General features: G+C 43.1%; 1 protein-coding gene across 1 annotated transcript in view; it reads left to right on the top strand.

Moving 5' to 3' along the window:
- Positions 1 to 1644: 1644 nt before the first annotated feature.
- Positions 1645 to 16298, top strand: part of NKAIN2 (sodium/potassium transporting ATPase interacting 2) — a 746352-nt gene continuing 731698 nt past the window's right edge. Inside the window, exon 1 of the mRNA XM_039532699.1 lies at positions 1645 to 2207. Within this exon, the coding sequence (XP_039388633.1) occupies positions 2154 to 2207 (54 nt within the window). The 5' untranslated portion in view covers positions 1645 to 2153. The remainder of the gene's footprint in view (positions 2208 to 16298) is intronic.

The following is a 16298-nucleotide window of genomic DNA, read 5'->3' as shown; positions in this document are numbered from 1 at the left end:
AGTGTCTTTATTAAGATGACTTTTAGTGTCTAGCAAAGTTATGAATTTAAAGTCCCAGTCTCATCTTTTGAAAGTGTTGTGCAGATTTCCTTTGAGGATGAGGACTGGCAGGTCAGATATGGAATGATTGCTTTGTGAAAAGTGTTCACTAGGGGACAGGGTGTTTTTGGTTTTTATCATTTTCCTGTGAGTTCATTTGAGAGCATAGTGATTGTCTGGATTGTCACCCACACAGTTGCTACTGGGCTACATCACATGTTGTGATAGGCATGTGTAGGAACCCATGGAACTTGAAAGGTCTGTTGTGTGGGGAGGTGTCAATCATTGCAACAGTGGAGATATGTCTGTAGATTCTACATCTGTTCTGGCAGGATCTGGTGCTGCTTTCAGTTGATGTCCCCTGGTCTGTGGGAAGCTTGCTTCTGATGATGAGCTTGGTGAGGGGTCTGTTTGAAGTGCGTGAGAGGAAGGTTCACAAAAGATTTCATAGAATATAAGCATTGGAAGGGACCTCAGGAGGTTATCTAGTGCAACCCCCAGACTTTTGCCCCAAATCCCTAAATGGCCCCCTCAAGGATTGAGCGCACAACCCTAGGTTTATCAGGCCAATGCTCAAACCACTGAGCTATGCCTCCCTCCTGTTCCCATCCTTTTGCTCCCTCCACCAGATCTGCCCCAACCCACTTCCAATTTCCTAAGCCCCTCTCCTCTTTCCAACTCCCCCCCCCTCCAAGTCTCTGAGCCCTTCCAGCCATCCTGCCTCTCCATGCCCCTGGGCTTCCCACGGCTCATCCTGTCCACCCCCGTTTGCCCTTCTATCGCTGTTGAGCAAGGAGAGCTGGGGGGCCCATGGCCAGCAGCTTCTCTTTCCTAACAGCCACATGCGGGGACCTGGGACGCACTCCCGGGAGCTGCCGCTCAGGCTGGCGTGGGGCGGAGGCGCTGGGGACACAGTCCCAGGCAGGTCCCCCAGTGGCACTGCCCGCGTTTCGCGCCGTTCCTCCCGCGGTGCCCCGGCAGGCGGCAGCAGAGAGCTCCGCCCGCGCCCCGTCCCTCTCAGAGCAGCCGCCACCGCCTCCCTTTCCAAAAATGGGAGCGGGGGCGGGGGCCTGGCCGGGCGGGGACCTCGCAGCCTCAAATGCCCCCGCGGCTCCCGAAGAGGAGCCGTGTCCCCGCCGCAGCCGCCACCTCCGCCCGCCCCGCTACCTGACCCAAAGAGCGTCCCCCCGAGCAAGCTCCGTGCGAGCATCTGCCGCCGGAGCGTGTGGCAGCCACAGCAGCTCCCGCCGCCGCCCATCGCCAAGGCCGCCCGGGAAGAGGGGCGGGGAGGGAGCTCGGGGAAGTGAAGCTTCCCCCGCTGGTGGGGGGGACCCCCCAGGGGAGGAGGTCTGTGGGGGGGGCAGCAAAGCCTGTGGCAGAGCGCGAGCCCCAGGAGTGGGAACCCCTCCTCCCCTCTCCGCGCCTCAGCCGGGCTGCGCTGGAGCAGGCAGAGCAGCAGCAGCCCCCACGTTGCGAGCCAGCCCCGTGCCATGCCGCTGAGCAGCCGCCGCCAGCTCCGGGCCCCGCTCTCCTCCCGCTGCTGCGCTGGGAGCCCGGCCGGCGCCGCATGGAGCAGCTGAAGCCTTCGCCCAGGGGACTGGGGAGACCCGGCTAAGCCTCCCGGCAGAGGGGCGGCCGCTGCTGGCGTTGCCCGAGACCCGGCAGGGGAAGAGGAGGAGGAAGGGGGCGCGCTGCTGCCTCGCGAAGCCCCTCGCCCAGCATGAACTGAGCTCGGCTCCGCCGCCTCCCCGCGCAGCAGCGCCGCCGCCCCGGAGGCTTTGCGAGCCGAGCTGGGGAGCAGGCTCTGAAGCCCAGATGCCGCTGGGGCTTCCCAGCACAGCGCGGCTGCTCCTGCTGGCACCTGGCGCAACATTGCCCCCCGCGCTGCCGCCGACGCGCTCGCTGGAGGCTCGCGCCGTGGTGCACTGGGAGAGCGAAGGTGGCGGCGGCGGCGGCTGCTAACCCGGCGCAGCGGGTCCTAATGCCTGTCACTTCCCGGGACGCGCTGGCGGCAGCAGGCGAAAGCCCCCGGAGCCCCGCGCAGGTTTGCCTGGCCTCTCTCGCAATCTGATTGGATCAAGTCGGGCTCTACGTGGCGAGGGCTCTTGGAAACCATGGGTTATTGCAGCGGCAGGTGCACGCTGATCTTTGTCTGTGGCATGCAACTGGTAAGTGACACGGCGCTGTGTGCGGTGCCTCGGCAATAGTGGCAAAGAAGTGCAGGGCAGAGGCTGACACATGGGCTGCAAGGGGGAGGTGGAAGGTTAAAAAAAAAGACTTTTCAGTGGATCATTAACACAAGGTATCATTCATCACATGCGCTACTGTCCCTGCTGTCTTAAAATAAACCCCCCAAACGAGGAAGACTCCCTGAAATGGGAGAGATCTGGTGGTACCTTTGATATTCACTGGAAAAAAGGGTCCGTTACAGGTGTTGCTTAGACAGCTATAGAGTTTTGTACATACAGTAAAGTTAATAAAAAAACCCAACAACCTCAGGACAGTTTTGACAGGCATTGGCTAAACTTGGTGTCTGGTTTCTTTCAGCAAATTGATATTTAGTTAGCACTTAGTTTGAGGATGCCATTGTTGTTATTAGTCATGAACAGCTTGCCACACAGGTGTGAGTGAATTTACATCTGACTTTTTCTGCAGATATGTTTCTTCTTTCAGGATTAGTGGCTGATGTTTAACTGCATTGCATTGTTACAGAATGAAAAAAATATGCAAGAATGCATTGCAGATATTGTATTCATAGCCATCAGACATAGAAATTGTATTGAGTTTAGAAAGTATGCAAGAGAAGTACAATAACTTAGAAAAGGCTTTTAATTAACTTTTAATTAACTGCTAACATGCTAAAGAAAGGAAATGGATTTTTCTGTATTATATATGAGTATTTCCAGCTGGATTATTGTCTGATTTGAGAGGATGGTGGAATTTGTAGAATTCAGATTAAATGTGATGCAAGTACACATCACTAAGGACCCAACCACAAAAAATGCCACCTCTCTGAATTTAAATGGACCAAGTGTGGAACATGTGGTAGAGGACTTCTTTAAGCAGTTAACCTTGATCAGGAATGAAATCATTCACATTACCCACTCCCCTCTCTCTCTCATTGTATAGTCTTGCTGGAAAAGCCTGAGCTGGTATCAATGGCAACCAGTATTACCACCAATTCTTCCAGGTACTAAGAAGACTGCAGAAGAAGAGGAAAACTGGATTTCAGAGACCTAAATCAGTACATAAAAAGTAGATTTATCAGTAGAACTGAAGCACAAATGTCTGTGGTCTTTATATATGTTGTGATTAATTCTTCATCCTTCTGTGTTGTGGGAAGCCTTCTATTTGTACAAATGGTGTTCTCCTCAGAAGTTATCTGATCCTTTGCATTTGGTGTATCTTAATAGATTTGATTTATTCATATGCAGTCTAAAAAGAAAAACTTGAATAGAAGTGTGTAGTACATGAGGAATGTAACCTTTTCCCAGCAATTTGGAAACATAAAATACATCATTGAAGTTTTCCAGATCTATTTAAGTTTCACACCCATGCTTTTCATTTTCTCTGAAAAGGCAACAAAATGTTTAAAATGTACTTATATGGACAAAAGATCATTTTGAACAAATACTAACTTGAGTGAATTAGCTTGTGAAGGTGCAGAGATGTAAAAACTTTACTGTTCTTTGGGTCTGTACATTTGCTGTGTGTGTGTGTGTGTGTGTGTGTGTGTGTGTGTACACACACAACAAATAAAAACACCCCACAGGGATATATGAATGAGTGAGTAGGTGAAATAATGTAGGATCTTGTTTCATATTATTTTTCTCTTTTATCTTAACTTGGTAGGGCTCTAGAATAAGTAGAATATAATCTAAGTACTGTATTCCACTATTGCTTATAAAACCTTTGAGAATCAATATATTTCAAGTAGACTGCAAGGCACTACTGTTCCCCTTTTTGACCTGAGCAGCTACCCAAAAAATCAGCGTTTAGTTAGTTGTTCAGTTAGGAGGAGAAAGTGGTAATAGTCAGGTACTTCTCTGATGCAGTTTAATTTATTTACAAGGATTGTACAAAGTCCTGTGTCTCTGAATGCAGAAGGAATCAAATAGCAGAAAACAGCTTCTTTTGCTCACAGCACCGAGAGTACTTTTAGCCTGCACCCGTGATCCCAAAACATCTCCTTGTATATCTTCCAGGGTCAACCTCTGTCAGCTGTTTCTTCAGGCACTCTCTCTATCTCCCGTCCCTATCTCAGTTTTTTCTTTTGTTCTGCCTTCTCCCTACCCCCAACCCTATCTAAAACAATATTCAAGAAAAGCTCTTCGGTAAGTTCACGTACTCCTTGTCTTAAGTGGGAGCTTATATTTACAATTATGCTAATTGAAAGGTGCATTCAGACCGGTCAATCTCCATGGGGTTTTTAACTTAACCCATAACAAGGTTTCAGTTAGCTCATACCAGTACACAGTATCCTGACAAACCTGAAAGCTTTAATTTCTTTACTGCACAAGAGGGGGCACATTACTAATAAAACAAAACCCCTGAATCATACTGCATCTGCATAGTGACATTTCAGTAGGTGAAAAATATAGTTGGCCATACAAGAATACTCTTCTCACTTTATAAAAATCGTGTTCCCCCCCACTTTATGTGCGATGCATTGATGTAGGTCATGAGCCTTCAAACCCTTTCTCATATGAGTACTTCCACTGATTGATTGGTGTGACTGCATAAGGACTGCTTATATATCAGCCCTGGTCTACACTAGAAAATTAATTTGGTTTAACTGCATTGCTTAGGGATGTGAAAAATCCACACCTCTGAGCTGCATAGTTAATCCAACCTAACATTTGTGTAGACCAGGGATGGCCAACCTGTGGCTCCAGAGCCACATGCGGCTCTTTGCATATTAACTTCTGGTTCCTTGTATAGGCACCGACTCCGGGGCTGCAACTAGTGCCAACTTTCCAATGTGCCGAGCGGTGCTCACTGCTCAACCCCTGGCTCTGCCACAGGCCCTGTCCCCACTCCACCCCTTCCCACCTCCTCCCCTCAGCCTGCCATGCCCTCGCTCCTCCTCCCTCCCCCCACCCCCCAGAGCCTGAAAACTGCTGATCGGGAAGTGTGGGGAGGGAGGGGGAGGCGCTGATGGGCGGGGCTGCCGGTGGGTGGGAGGGAGGGGCTGGGGGAAACTGATGGGGGGCTGTTGACATATTACTGTGGCTCTTTGGCAATGTACATTGGTAAATTGTGGCTCCTTCTCAGGCTCAGGCCAATGAGAGCTGCTGGAAGAGGCAGCCAGTATGTCCCTCAGCCCGCACCGCTTCCAGCAGCTCCCATTGGCCTGGAGCAGCGAACCGAGGCCAGTGGGAGCTGCGATCAGAGGGACCTGCGGACGGGGCAGGTAAACAAACCGGCCCAGCCCGCCAGGGGCTTTCCCTACACAAGCGGCAACCCCAGTTTGAGAAACACTAGTGTAGACCGTGCTAGGTTGATGGAAGACTGCTTCTGTTGACCTATCTACTGCCTCTCAGGTAGGTGGATTACCTACGCCAATGGGAAAACTGCACTGAAGAGCTAGACCGGTGCAGGGGAGTATCTGTGCCACTGTAGCATTTCGAGTGTAGACAAGTCCCTAGCTACCATCGCTCGGGGAGATGGTGTTCCTACAGTGATGGAAAAACTTCTTCCGTTGCTGTAGTCTGCATCTATATACACGACTGTGCTGGCATAGTTATGGCTCCAGAGCCATGCCACTGTAATCTCCATAGAGTAGAATGGCCTAAATTTTCAGGATTCAGCCCATAATTAGCAGCCATGTTAATGCAGATGAAGATGATTTAAAAAAAATGAAGAAAAGTCAACTGGTATGATATTGTGAACAGCATTACTTGACTGTTAGTAATTTGTTTTAATCCACATCATTTTTAACAGAGAGCGTTTTTTTTATTGAAATAACAATGGTTTAATTAAAAAAAAAAAAAGAGAGGGGGAGGGATAGCTTGGTGGTTTGAGCATTGGCCTGCTAAACCCAGGGTTGTGAGTTTAGTCCTTGAGGGGGCCACTGAGGAATCTGGGGCAAAATCAGTACTTGGTTCTGCTAGTGAAGGCAGGGACTGGACTCAATGACCTTTCAGGGTCCCTTCCTGCTCTATGAGAGAGGTATAGCTCCAAAACAATTATAAAACATAGAAAATACACTTCTAAGGAAAAAAGTTTCAGATTTTAAGGAAGGAAAGGGGTTTTGCACTTGTGTTTCTGTTAGAAGAATTTTTGCGTATTTCCTTAGTATAGATGTGGTGATTTAGTTAGTCTTGGCAGGATTGGCAAAATATGTAATACAATGGTATACTGTTGAACATTAGAAAAGTTGCTGCAGGCTTATCTGTACAGTGTATGGCCAATCTCCGAAATGGACCATAAAGGCTAAATTTTCAAAGAATGCATCAGGAATGCAGTTAGATGCACTTGAGAGCACCTGCTCAAACACAGAATTATTTTCATAAATGCAATTTAAACACCTGCTGCTTGTGCAATGTACTGTATCATCAATTATCAGAATACTCAAGGAATAGTTTGCTTCCAACTGCACACTGATCAGTGCTCCCTTACCTAACATACATAGTTCCACCTATTTGTGCTCTCACTTGTATTATGCAAAGCAGCTTCTGACAGTTCATTTTCTTCTGCATTTGTTAACCAATACGAAAAATTAATGCTGCTGTGACTGCTGCTGGAATGCTGTGTCCAGTTCTGGTTCCCAAATAGTTATAGATTGAGCTCCTTGAGTCCATTTAGTTTAACAAAGAGAAAATTAAGGGGTGACTTGATTGCAGTCTATAAGTACCTGCATGAGGGAGGAACAAATATTTAATAATGGTCTTTTCAGTCCAGCAGAGAAAGATACAAGATGATCTAATGGCTGGAAGTTGAAGCTAGACAAATTCAGATTGGAAAAAGGCAAAGTTTTAACAGTGAGAGTCATTAATCACTGGAACAATGTACAAAGAGTTGTGATGGATTCTCCATCACTGACCATTTTAAAATCAACATTGGATGTTTTTTCAGAGTATCTGCTCCAGGAATTTACTTTGGGGAAGTTCTATGACCTGTATTATACAGGAGGTCAGACTAGATGATCACAGTGTATCCTTATGGCCTTAGAATCTGTGAATCTATGGCAGGTAAGAGTTAATTTTGCTCATGTCAGGTCCATGCTCTTAATTAATTTAGTATATGAAAATAACCTCAGTATACATCTCAATCCTTCAAAGATATTAAACTGATTTTTTGTAAATTTCTCTCCTCCTCCACAAGAGGCCACCAAGCATGGATGTATGTGAGTTGGGGTCTCTGTTTCTTTCACTTCTCACCCAGATTCCATGTTGTTTTGAGAGGAAGTCTCCACTATTCTACGTCTTCCCCAGCTTCTCGGCCTTTTTTTCTTTTGGATCTCCTTTCCCATTAATAGCTCTAGTGGCAGCCTATGTTGTTGCTTACAGTCTTCTCAACCAGCAGAAAAATGAAACTAACAGCCTTATTGTCAGTTTCAATGCTGTCCATAAAGTTCTGAAGAGCCGTAATGAAACTGGCCAGAGCCTTTTCATTTTCCTTCTGTTACTGTGAGGGAAAACTATGAACAATGGCAGAAGCATTGAGCTGGTCAACAAGAAATTCAGGAAGACGGTACTTCATTTTGTCAAACTTGGAAGTTATCGTCATAAGCAAAGGCTAGAAATTTTAAAGTAAAACTTAAAATTCTTCAGAAATTAATAGCTTATCACTCCGCTTCTGTTCATTGGGGAAAGGTCTCACTTCCCAGAGGCAAGTAGATGAATGGTATTTTCCATCTCGCGCAGTATTTCATACTATTTCTATATGTCACCATTTACATTTTTCTTTGTGTTCTATACTGTCATGGGGTCCAGTCACTGCTAGGGCACCTCCTCCTGGCTGGTTTGGGGATTATCTCCTTTCAAGTCCAGTGCCCCTTTCTTCACTTTGTGGTGCCTCTCTCAATCTGGGACTCAGATACCCCTTCTTAGAGACTCAGCCCTCCAGCCAGGTCACTAGGTCCTCCCCTTCTAGGGTAGCAAAGTCCTTGGATGACAATCCCAGGCAGTCTTCAGCAGTTGGTAGAGGAACCCAGCCCCACCCTCTACTCCAAGTTCCAGTCCAGGGCCCCTGTGTCTAGCAACTGTGATCTGCTTGCATCCAGAGCCTGTTGCTATTTCCATTGGACTGCTTCCTACTTCTGTGCTCTTATCTTCTGCGCACATGCACTCTCCCCCACTCTGGATTTATCAACCCAAGTGCTCTGCAGACTTCCTAAATCTGTAGTCTTAAACACACCTTCCTTCTCCCAAGGAGTGATTGCAAACTACTTCCCCTGTAGCTCTTTTCTGCTGCCAAATTCCTGGCTTTATACCAACCCCACCTGTGCCTTCCCAGCTGGACTCCATTCTCCATCAGCCTTTCTCCACTAGATGCAGCATCTTAGATTAATTAACCTAATTTAACCTGCTCTCCCTTGTGTGGGGTGGCCACCCCGTCACATATACCTGATTGGTTATAATAAATTTTGCTCATGAATTTTTTTTTTTTTTTTTAAAAAGGCATAGCCCCATCATTTAATTTGCAGAAAATTTACAGATACACTTTACAAATAGGCATCAAGTTTTTGAAATGTCATAGTGATTTGTGGGTACCTCAATTTTTGGATGCTCAACTTCAGTTGCTTTAAAGGAGTCTGATTTTCACAGGGTATATACTCAGGACTTTCTGAAAGTTAAGACACCCCAAAAAATTGAAACAGCCAAAATCACTAGTCATTTTTGAAAATGTAGGCCAGGCATGGGGAACCTTTTTTGTATCAGGGGCCATTGACCCACCGAAAAAATCAATGGCGGGCCATACACGTTCAGCTCACGTGCCTGGGGGGGTGGTCGTGGAGGTTCGGCTTTTCCTCCTGCAGCGGGACAAGCCGGCACTTGCATCTCCAGCCCCATGGTAGGGGATACCACAAGCACTGGCTCGCCCCACTGAGGGCAGGAATCCCGAGCCTCGGCGCCCCCCTCCCCAGGGTTGGAACCACAAGTGCTGGCTCATCCCGTGCAGGGCTAGAGCTGCAAGTGCTGGCTTGTCCTGCTGCGGAAGGAAGCGCTGAGTCTCCACACACCCCTGGGAAGGTGAGTTGAATGTGTGCGGCCCATGGGCCGGATGAAGATGAGCAAGGGGCCAGATCCGGCCTCTGGGCTGCAGGTTCCCCATCCCTGATGTAGGCTTTAATTCTTACCTGTGCTTTATGCTGTTTAAAGTAGTGATCAGATACTTAATGGATTCTGACAGCTTGCTTCAAAAACTCACTTGAGTTTCATGCCCTTGCACAAATTATTAACATGGGTGTAAAGAAAACTCAAACAATTTATTTCAGAAGCAACACTAATTGGGGTAATTTCTATACTTATCTGTGATATTGATGAACTGTATGTGAACCCATCCTTAGTTACACTGTGGCACCTGTATGCACATATTTGTTCTGCTGGAAATAAAGCCCTGTAAACTTTCAAATGGAGGAAATGAATTCCATAGAATCAGAAAGTAATATCTGCAGTATGCCTTTCATGGTCCGAGGTACAATCTACAGTACACACCGTGCTAGCCTTCATACTTACAGTATTTTCTCTTCCAATTATTGCATAAACTGTAAAACAGTGATATATTTAACCACTCAGAACAGAGCTTTATTCTTTGGAGAACAAGTGTGCCTTAATGATCATTTTTTGTAACAAGTAAGAAATATAACATACCAACTTTTGGCTTGAACAGCAAGCAATCTTTATCCTCATTTTTATCTGTCATGAACAGAATATTTTAAATCATCATTACTGGGAAACTTGTAGATTCTCTCATGCTTTGTGGGTATAGGCTTTTCATGTCAGAAACTGAGGTTGAATGCAAGCTTAATGTCTGAAATGAGAATGGTGATTTCAGGTCCATAGCAGTTTATATCACAATTTTACCCCACTTGATTTGGCACAGTTTTGTATCATTAGTATCCTTATTTTAAGAGAAGTAGTTTCTGAATAGCTTGCAAACTGAATTATCTGCAGTCCTCCAGGAAGCTATAGCTATCCAGGTTAGAGCTGAGGTCACTTACAGAGCTGTATCAGAAAACTCACAGGGTTGTGCCTAAGCAATATTTACCTGGTAATTTTACATTCTAGATATGTTCTTACACCATGCTCTTCACCATATTATCTGACTGCCTTCCAGCAGTGCATGAAGTGATTAAGTAACTGACATCATGTTTGCGTTTGTTCTTTCATCCTCTCCCCAGCTGGGAAATGCGTACAGGGGAGTGGTTTTTTGTGGTTTTTTTGTTTTTTAAATATTTTGATAATGACACGTATGTTGCTATATTTTTATGTTAGAGGAGGCCATGTCAGAGAAATGTGCCTTGCACTTAGAGCGGAAGGTTTGTGTGGTCCTTTGTTCCCAGATCCATAGGCTTTTTACAAGAACAAAGATTCTTTTTGCTTCTGGAACTAGGTCTCTGGATGCCTTCAAAATTGTGTATGGGTTAAAAACAGGTTGTTTCTTCTTCAAAATTATTTGTAGTTTTGTTTTAATTTTGTTGGGAAAAATTGAATGGATGTAGATGAGCACCCTAGCCTCTTTCTGTCCCAAAATTTTCTGATGCCACTAACTGTACAAAGGAAGTAAACACAGATTTAACTGCAGCAGACATTCAACAGATGTATATTTTTGAAAGCTGCTGTGTAATGCTGCAGACTGCATTTGAGGAGTTGTCAGGATTATATAAGTCAAGGACTTGAGCTAGAATTCAAAGAACTAACATTTTTTGTTGCAATGAAGAAAATGTATAGCAAACCTTTTAGGTGAGTAAAAGCTTGAGGGGGTGGGGGATACACAGGATATTTCTGTGCTGTTATTCAGATAAAATACTCCAAATTGATAACAAAGATCTTTATTTCTTAAGGTTTTTCGGGTTATGCATGGTAACAGGTACAGAACTTCAGTATTACTAGAAGTAAGAGACGTTATGTAATATGAATGATGCAATGTTATTTTTTATAGAAAGGTGATTAAATTATATATGCTCAGATGTACAGTACAAATGGATTTTTTTTAATTACAGGGTTGAGAAAACTTCAAATGGCTATTAAAAATCAAATCCAATGTTGATAGAAAGTCTCCCATTGAGTTCAGCGGACATTGATTATGGCCCTAAGTTCAAATGTTCAGACACTGTGATGATAGGTGGGAGGTAGAATACCCAAAACTGCCTTTTGGACCACATAATAGCCCTGAGCAGGAGCGGGTTTTTCAAGATGGAGCAGTGCTAAACATAGACACCTATCCTAATGAAATCTTGTTTGATAAAATATGTGTTGATGGATTTTTCCTGAAGTTGTTTACGTGTTTTCCTGGTTTAATGGTGTTTTACTGAGATGAAAATAGTGTGATTAGTTTGACATTTACGGTGTGACAACAGCCATTGCTGTCTCTTCTACCGCTTCACTGCTAAAAAACAGACAAAAACCATCCAGGGATTGTTTTTATATGCCTTGTGTTTAGACCATTTTCTATTCACTGGTTTCATGTAGTAGTGAGTATGTAGAGAAATTCAGTGAAAATATAAACGTTTTTAACCATCAAAGATGTTTTATTCTTGTTCTAATGAAGTTTTGTTATTGTTGGTTTTAAATATGGATAGACTAACATTGCTCTTCTAGAGGTAAATAATATTGCTTTCAATATCTGATGAGTCAGAGGATGGAAGATCTAGTTCCTTCTAACTTGTAAAGTGATAAAGATATAAAGTTGCTTGAATAACACCTCCTTGCCAGAGCCAACGAGTAGGTCCCAAACCACTACCCAATTTATTAAAAAAATATGCAATATACCATTGTCTTGATAGAGTCTGAAAATATTTCACATTCTATAACTCTCTGGAAATGACATCTAAAGGGGGAAACTACTGATCTCTGTGTTCACTCAAAAGTAAACATGCATATCTAATAGTTCTGTTCATCATACTTATGCATTTTTAATTTCAAATATTGCTTTGATATCATAAATTCCTTATGAGAAATGTGTATCAGTTTGACTATTTGTTGATTCCTACTAAAATTTGCACATCATATACTATACTATACCTCATAAGTGTCCTTCATTTTAAACTCATATTTTACCTTTAATGCACAAACCTGCTGCTCTCCTATATATGTAATTGTACGTTAAGTGAGAAATACTGGCGTGGGACACTAAAGTCAGAAGAACGTTACTGATGTTGAAAAAAAATGACTCTTACATTGTTTTATGTTTCTTACACTGATAGCTTTCTAGTGCTCCTCTTTTTAGGCCATTTTACCTACATATGGTTTGATTCTGCTTTTATTGAAGGAACTGAATAAATTACCAATGACGACAGTGGGAGAAGGATTGGATTCATCATATCCCTTATTTGTGCCTGAGTAGGTTAAGGTTCAGGGTTTTTTTTTTCCCCCTGCACATCACAAAGGTCTTGATGGTAGAGTTTAGTGGAGAAGACACCAATGTGAAGTTAATGATATCACTTCTAAGGGAAACTCAGTGTTTCTTCCAATATAACAATACCTACCACCTTTATATTTTGTATCCCCTTTACAGAGTTACAATGCTCTACTGGGAAGGGGGCGTGTGTGTGTCACTGCAGCCTAGTAAACAATGCCCTGAACTGGAACTCAGAAGAGAAGGATTCTATCCCCAGTTCTGTCCGTGGCCTTCTGCAATGACCTTAGGCAATTCATTTCACCTCTCTCTGCTTCAGTTTCCATATCTGTAAAATGGGGATTTGATGATACATACTTCCTTGGTAAATCACTTTCAGATCTACTGATGAAAATGCTATAAAAGAGATAGGTTTTCATCTTCTTTCAGAAAACATTACTACAAAATCCTTGGCAGACTCTGCTTCTATAAGGATCACATCACTTTCTACTTAAATCCAGTCACTTCTGGTGGTAGCATTGTCATAGCTGCTTCTTAACAGCACAGCTGAATAGGACAGAAGTGAACAATAATTTCTCTTATTAAACTACAATGCTAAATTGAGACAGAACAGAATATAGAACTGTTAATTGGAATTTAGCTGACATAAGCATAAATGGTACATGCAATTTCATCTGTCCTATATTTAAGTAATGTTGCAGACCTAACAAAAGGGCCAGATTCTGGAGTAGTATGTTACACCTTCCCAAATTCTCACACAGAAAACAGTTTATAGAATAAGATACTATTCACTCAGAGGAAGGATAGTGAATCTGGCTTAGAGACAAATGTTGGCTTATATTTGTATCTGAAATCTTAACTGCTTTCTGAACTAAAGTAATTCTTTCTCAGGTGACTCATACTATGGTTCACTTTACTAATTAAAAATTCTTTTAGAATTCTCCACAGAAGGGCCTACTAATTGGCTCTCAACAATTATTTTCCTTTTAACTTTAAGATAAAAAGCTGTAGTGCAAAAAAGGAAGATAGATGCTATGATGTCTCTTTAGAACAATGCATGGGGGTATGAAAAGTGGTTATCCAATAATTCATAACAAAATGTGAAGCTTACAGATGTTGGCCATGACCAACAATGGCCCTGAGTTTTCCTTTATTCTCTGGTCACAGATTGAACAGACTATCAAAGAAACGATCAGAAAGCATTGAAACAAAGGAGAGGGAAAAGCCTGTTGTATATTATTGTTGCTTTCACAAATAAAACCACAAATGTATTATGCCTAAGAAGACACTGTTCAATGTTCATTAGAACCACCAATGACATGTTTTTTTATGAATAACACTAGTTACTGGCCAGTCATGTGTCATTGCATCATTATTCAAGTTGGCAGTGGAAAAAAAATAAAACATTAGGAGTTAAGGGAATGCTAAAGAGGCTGATCTGGAAAATAATTTTAAATACAGATGGTGTATTTCTTGGTAAATGATGTTGTAAAGCTTTTAAAAACAAGGTACACAACCACTTCCATCCCGTGTATTTTTGGCCAATCATATTTTTAGTTTCTTTGACATTAGCAGTTACTTGTCATGACAGCCACTCGTGATAAGCCAGGTGATGGCAGTAGTAGTGTTGATTGTAAGACTCTGGCTCAAATTTACTGTATACTGAAAAGAGAGTTCATTGTCTTGTGTTTTCCATGCTAAACAAAGCTTTCATGATAACTGGCAGTAAAAGTGAGACTTGCAAAAAGAAACCACAACAAACTGCAGCTGGATGTAGCATCCAGGAACACACCTAGTAATGTTTTATTTCAATTTTTGGCAGCCTCTAAGAATAGTTAGGGGCTCTGCCATCTAGTGCAGTGCATTTACTTGTAATGAACGCTCTAACCCATAGTTGGGGCTGTAATAGTAGGTAAAGAAGAAGTTGTTGGTCTCTACTTCTGAAAGAGACATTGTGCTGTATAATGCTCAATTGTTCCTTTCCAGATTCAGAGTAAGAAAGTTATTTATGCACACTGATAAAGTGGTATTTGTTGTATAAAATCAGATAGGCATATGAACAGTACCAAAAGGCAGCTAGTTTAGTGAGCCCTATTTGCTGCACAAATGTGCTGTTCTCATTAATTTGAATAAAAATGTTTTTTGTGGTTGCTGATATGTGCAATTATTCTTATTTTGTAGTATGCATAAAAATATCATCATGTGGGTCCCATGTCAGTATTATATCTGCTATGACTAGCTCCCTGTTAAGGGTCAGATATTCCTCTCCATACAAAATTTGTATATAACTCCCACAGATAATAAAGTTCTGAGTGTAATTCACCACAGCATTACTCTAATTTATGCTCGTATAACTCTATTGGTTTCAATTAAACACTGATATAAAACAGGAGTAGTACAATTCTGAATCAGATTAATGCATATTATTCAGTGGAGACTAGACCCTTATTTGTAAAGTTAGAGTGTGTTTCCAGTGCTGATGTTAGAGAATAAAAGGCCAGTGGTAACATACGCTGGATAAGACTCCTTGATCTTGGCTTTAATACAGGGAACCCTTATAGAAAGCATGTGCTGGAAAATAGAGTATATATGTGGACATTGAAATCATATTAATTGCCTTCACTAGAAGAGAAGGGTCAGATTCTTAGGTGCTCCATCAGCACAAAGCAGCTGGGAAGCTGGTTTAACTGGCTCCCTGAGGATTCTCCTTGTGTAAGGGAAATCTGAGTTGTATAGAGCCAGCATAGCAGCTCTACACTGACTCTTACCATAAGGGGCATTCCTGGGATAAGGGAAGTGTGGCTGGGGCATTCCTATGTTCTAGAGATCCGAAGCTGCCAGGGGCATCGGACCTGGCTGGAGCTAATCCCCAGACCAGCCAGGAGGAGGTGCCTAGGAACATATTCTTGAGAGCCATCTACTGACACTGTATCTATTAATAACTGTTTACACATGCAGACACAGAGCTCTCTCTTAAAAATGTGCCCCCCTAATTCTGCCCAGAGTGAAGCTCAGTCAGACTAGAGCACTTAGCCACATGTAGTCCCATGTTTATGGAAGTGTTTCCTATTTTTTATTTAAAACCCTCAAACCAATTAAAAGATTGTATATCATACTTGGAATAAGGTGTATGTTTTTAAACACTTTATTGAGAGCAGAAACAATTATTACTAAGACGGTGACCACTAATCCAGACAATCTTGTTGAGGATTTAAGTGGTCTAAAGTGATCTAAAACTTCTGTGCTGAATGGATTGAATGGACTGATTGAATGGATACTCTTTTGTATTGCATTATTTGAGAATTTTGCCATTTAAAAAGGGATGTTTTGTTGGCTTTTGACACCCTGTTAGCATCTTTTTATTTGAACTGGATGTGATGGGTTGGGTCACAGAAACCCCCTTGGGAACTGCCAACTGATGTGCCAAGACTACTTCTGCCCCAGCTTTCCCTGCCAGTTTGGGACTCCAGCACCCTGGCTTGCTGAGCCAGACACTCCCGTCTGCTCCAACACAGACCCAAGGTCTGAATTACTTGCCCCAAAACTGCAGACTTAACTGAAAGCAGCTAACAGACGTGTTCCTGTTTTTAACACTCAGATGCCCAACTCCCAATGGGGGCTAAACCCAAATAAATCCATGTTACCCTGTATAAAGCTAAAGATATGCACAGCTGTTCCCCCCCCCCCCGGTATTAACACATACTCTGAGTTAATTAATAAGTAACAAGTGATTT

This window comes from Mauremys reevesii, linkage group 3 (genome assembly GCF_016161935.1).
Source record: "Mauremys reevesii isolate NIE-2019 linkage group 3, ASM1616193v1, whole genome shotgun sequence".
In the NCBI taxonomy this organism is placed as follows: Eukaryota; Metazoa; Chordata; order Testudines; family Geoemydidae; genus Mauremys; species Mauremys reevesii.
Note: the sequence above shows the minus strand (reverse complement) of the source record. Positions and strands in the feature narration are given on the sequence as shown.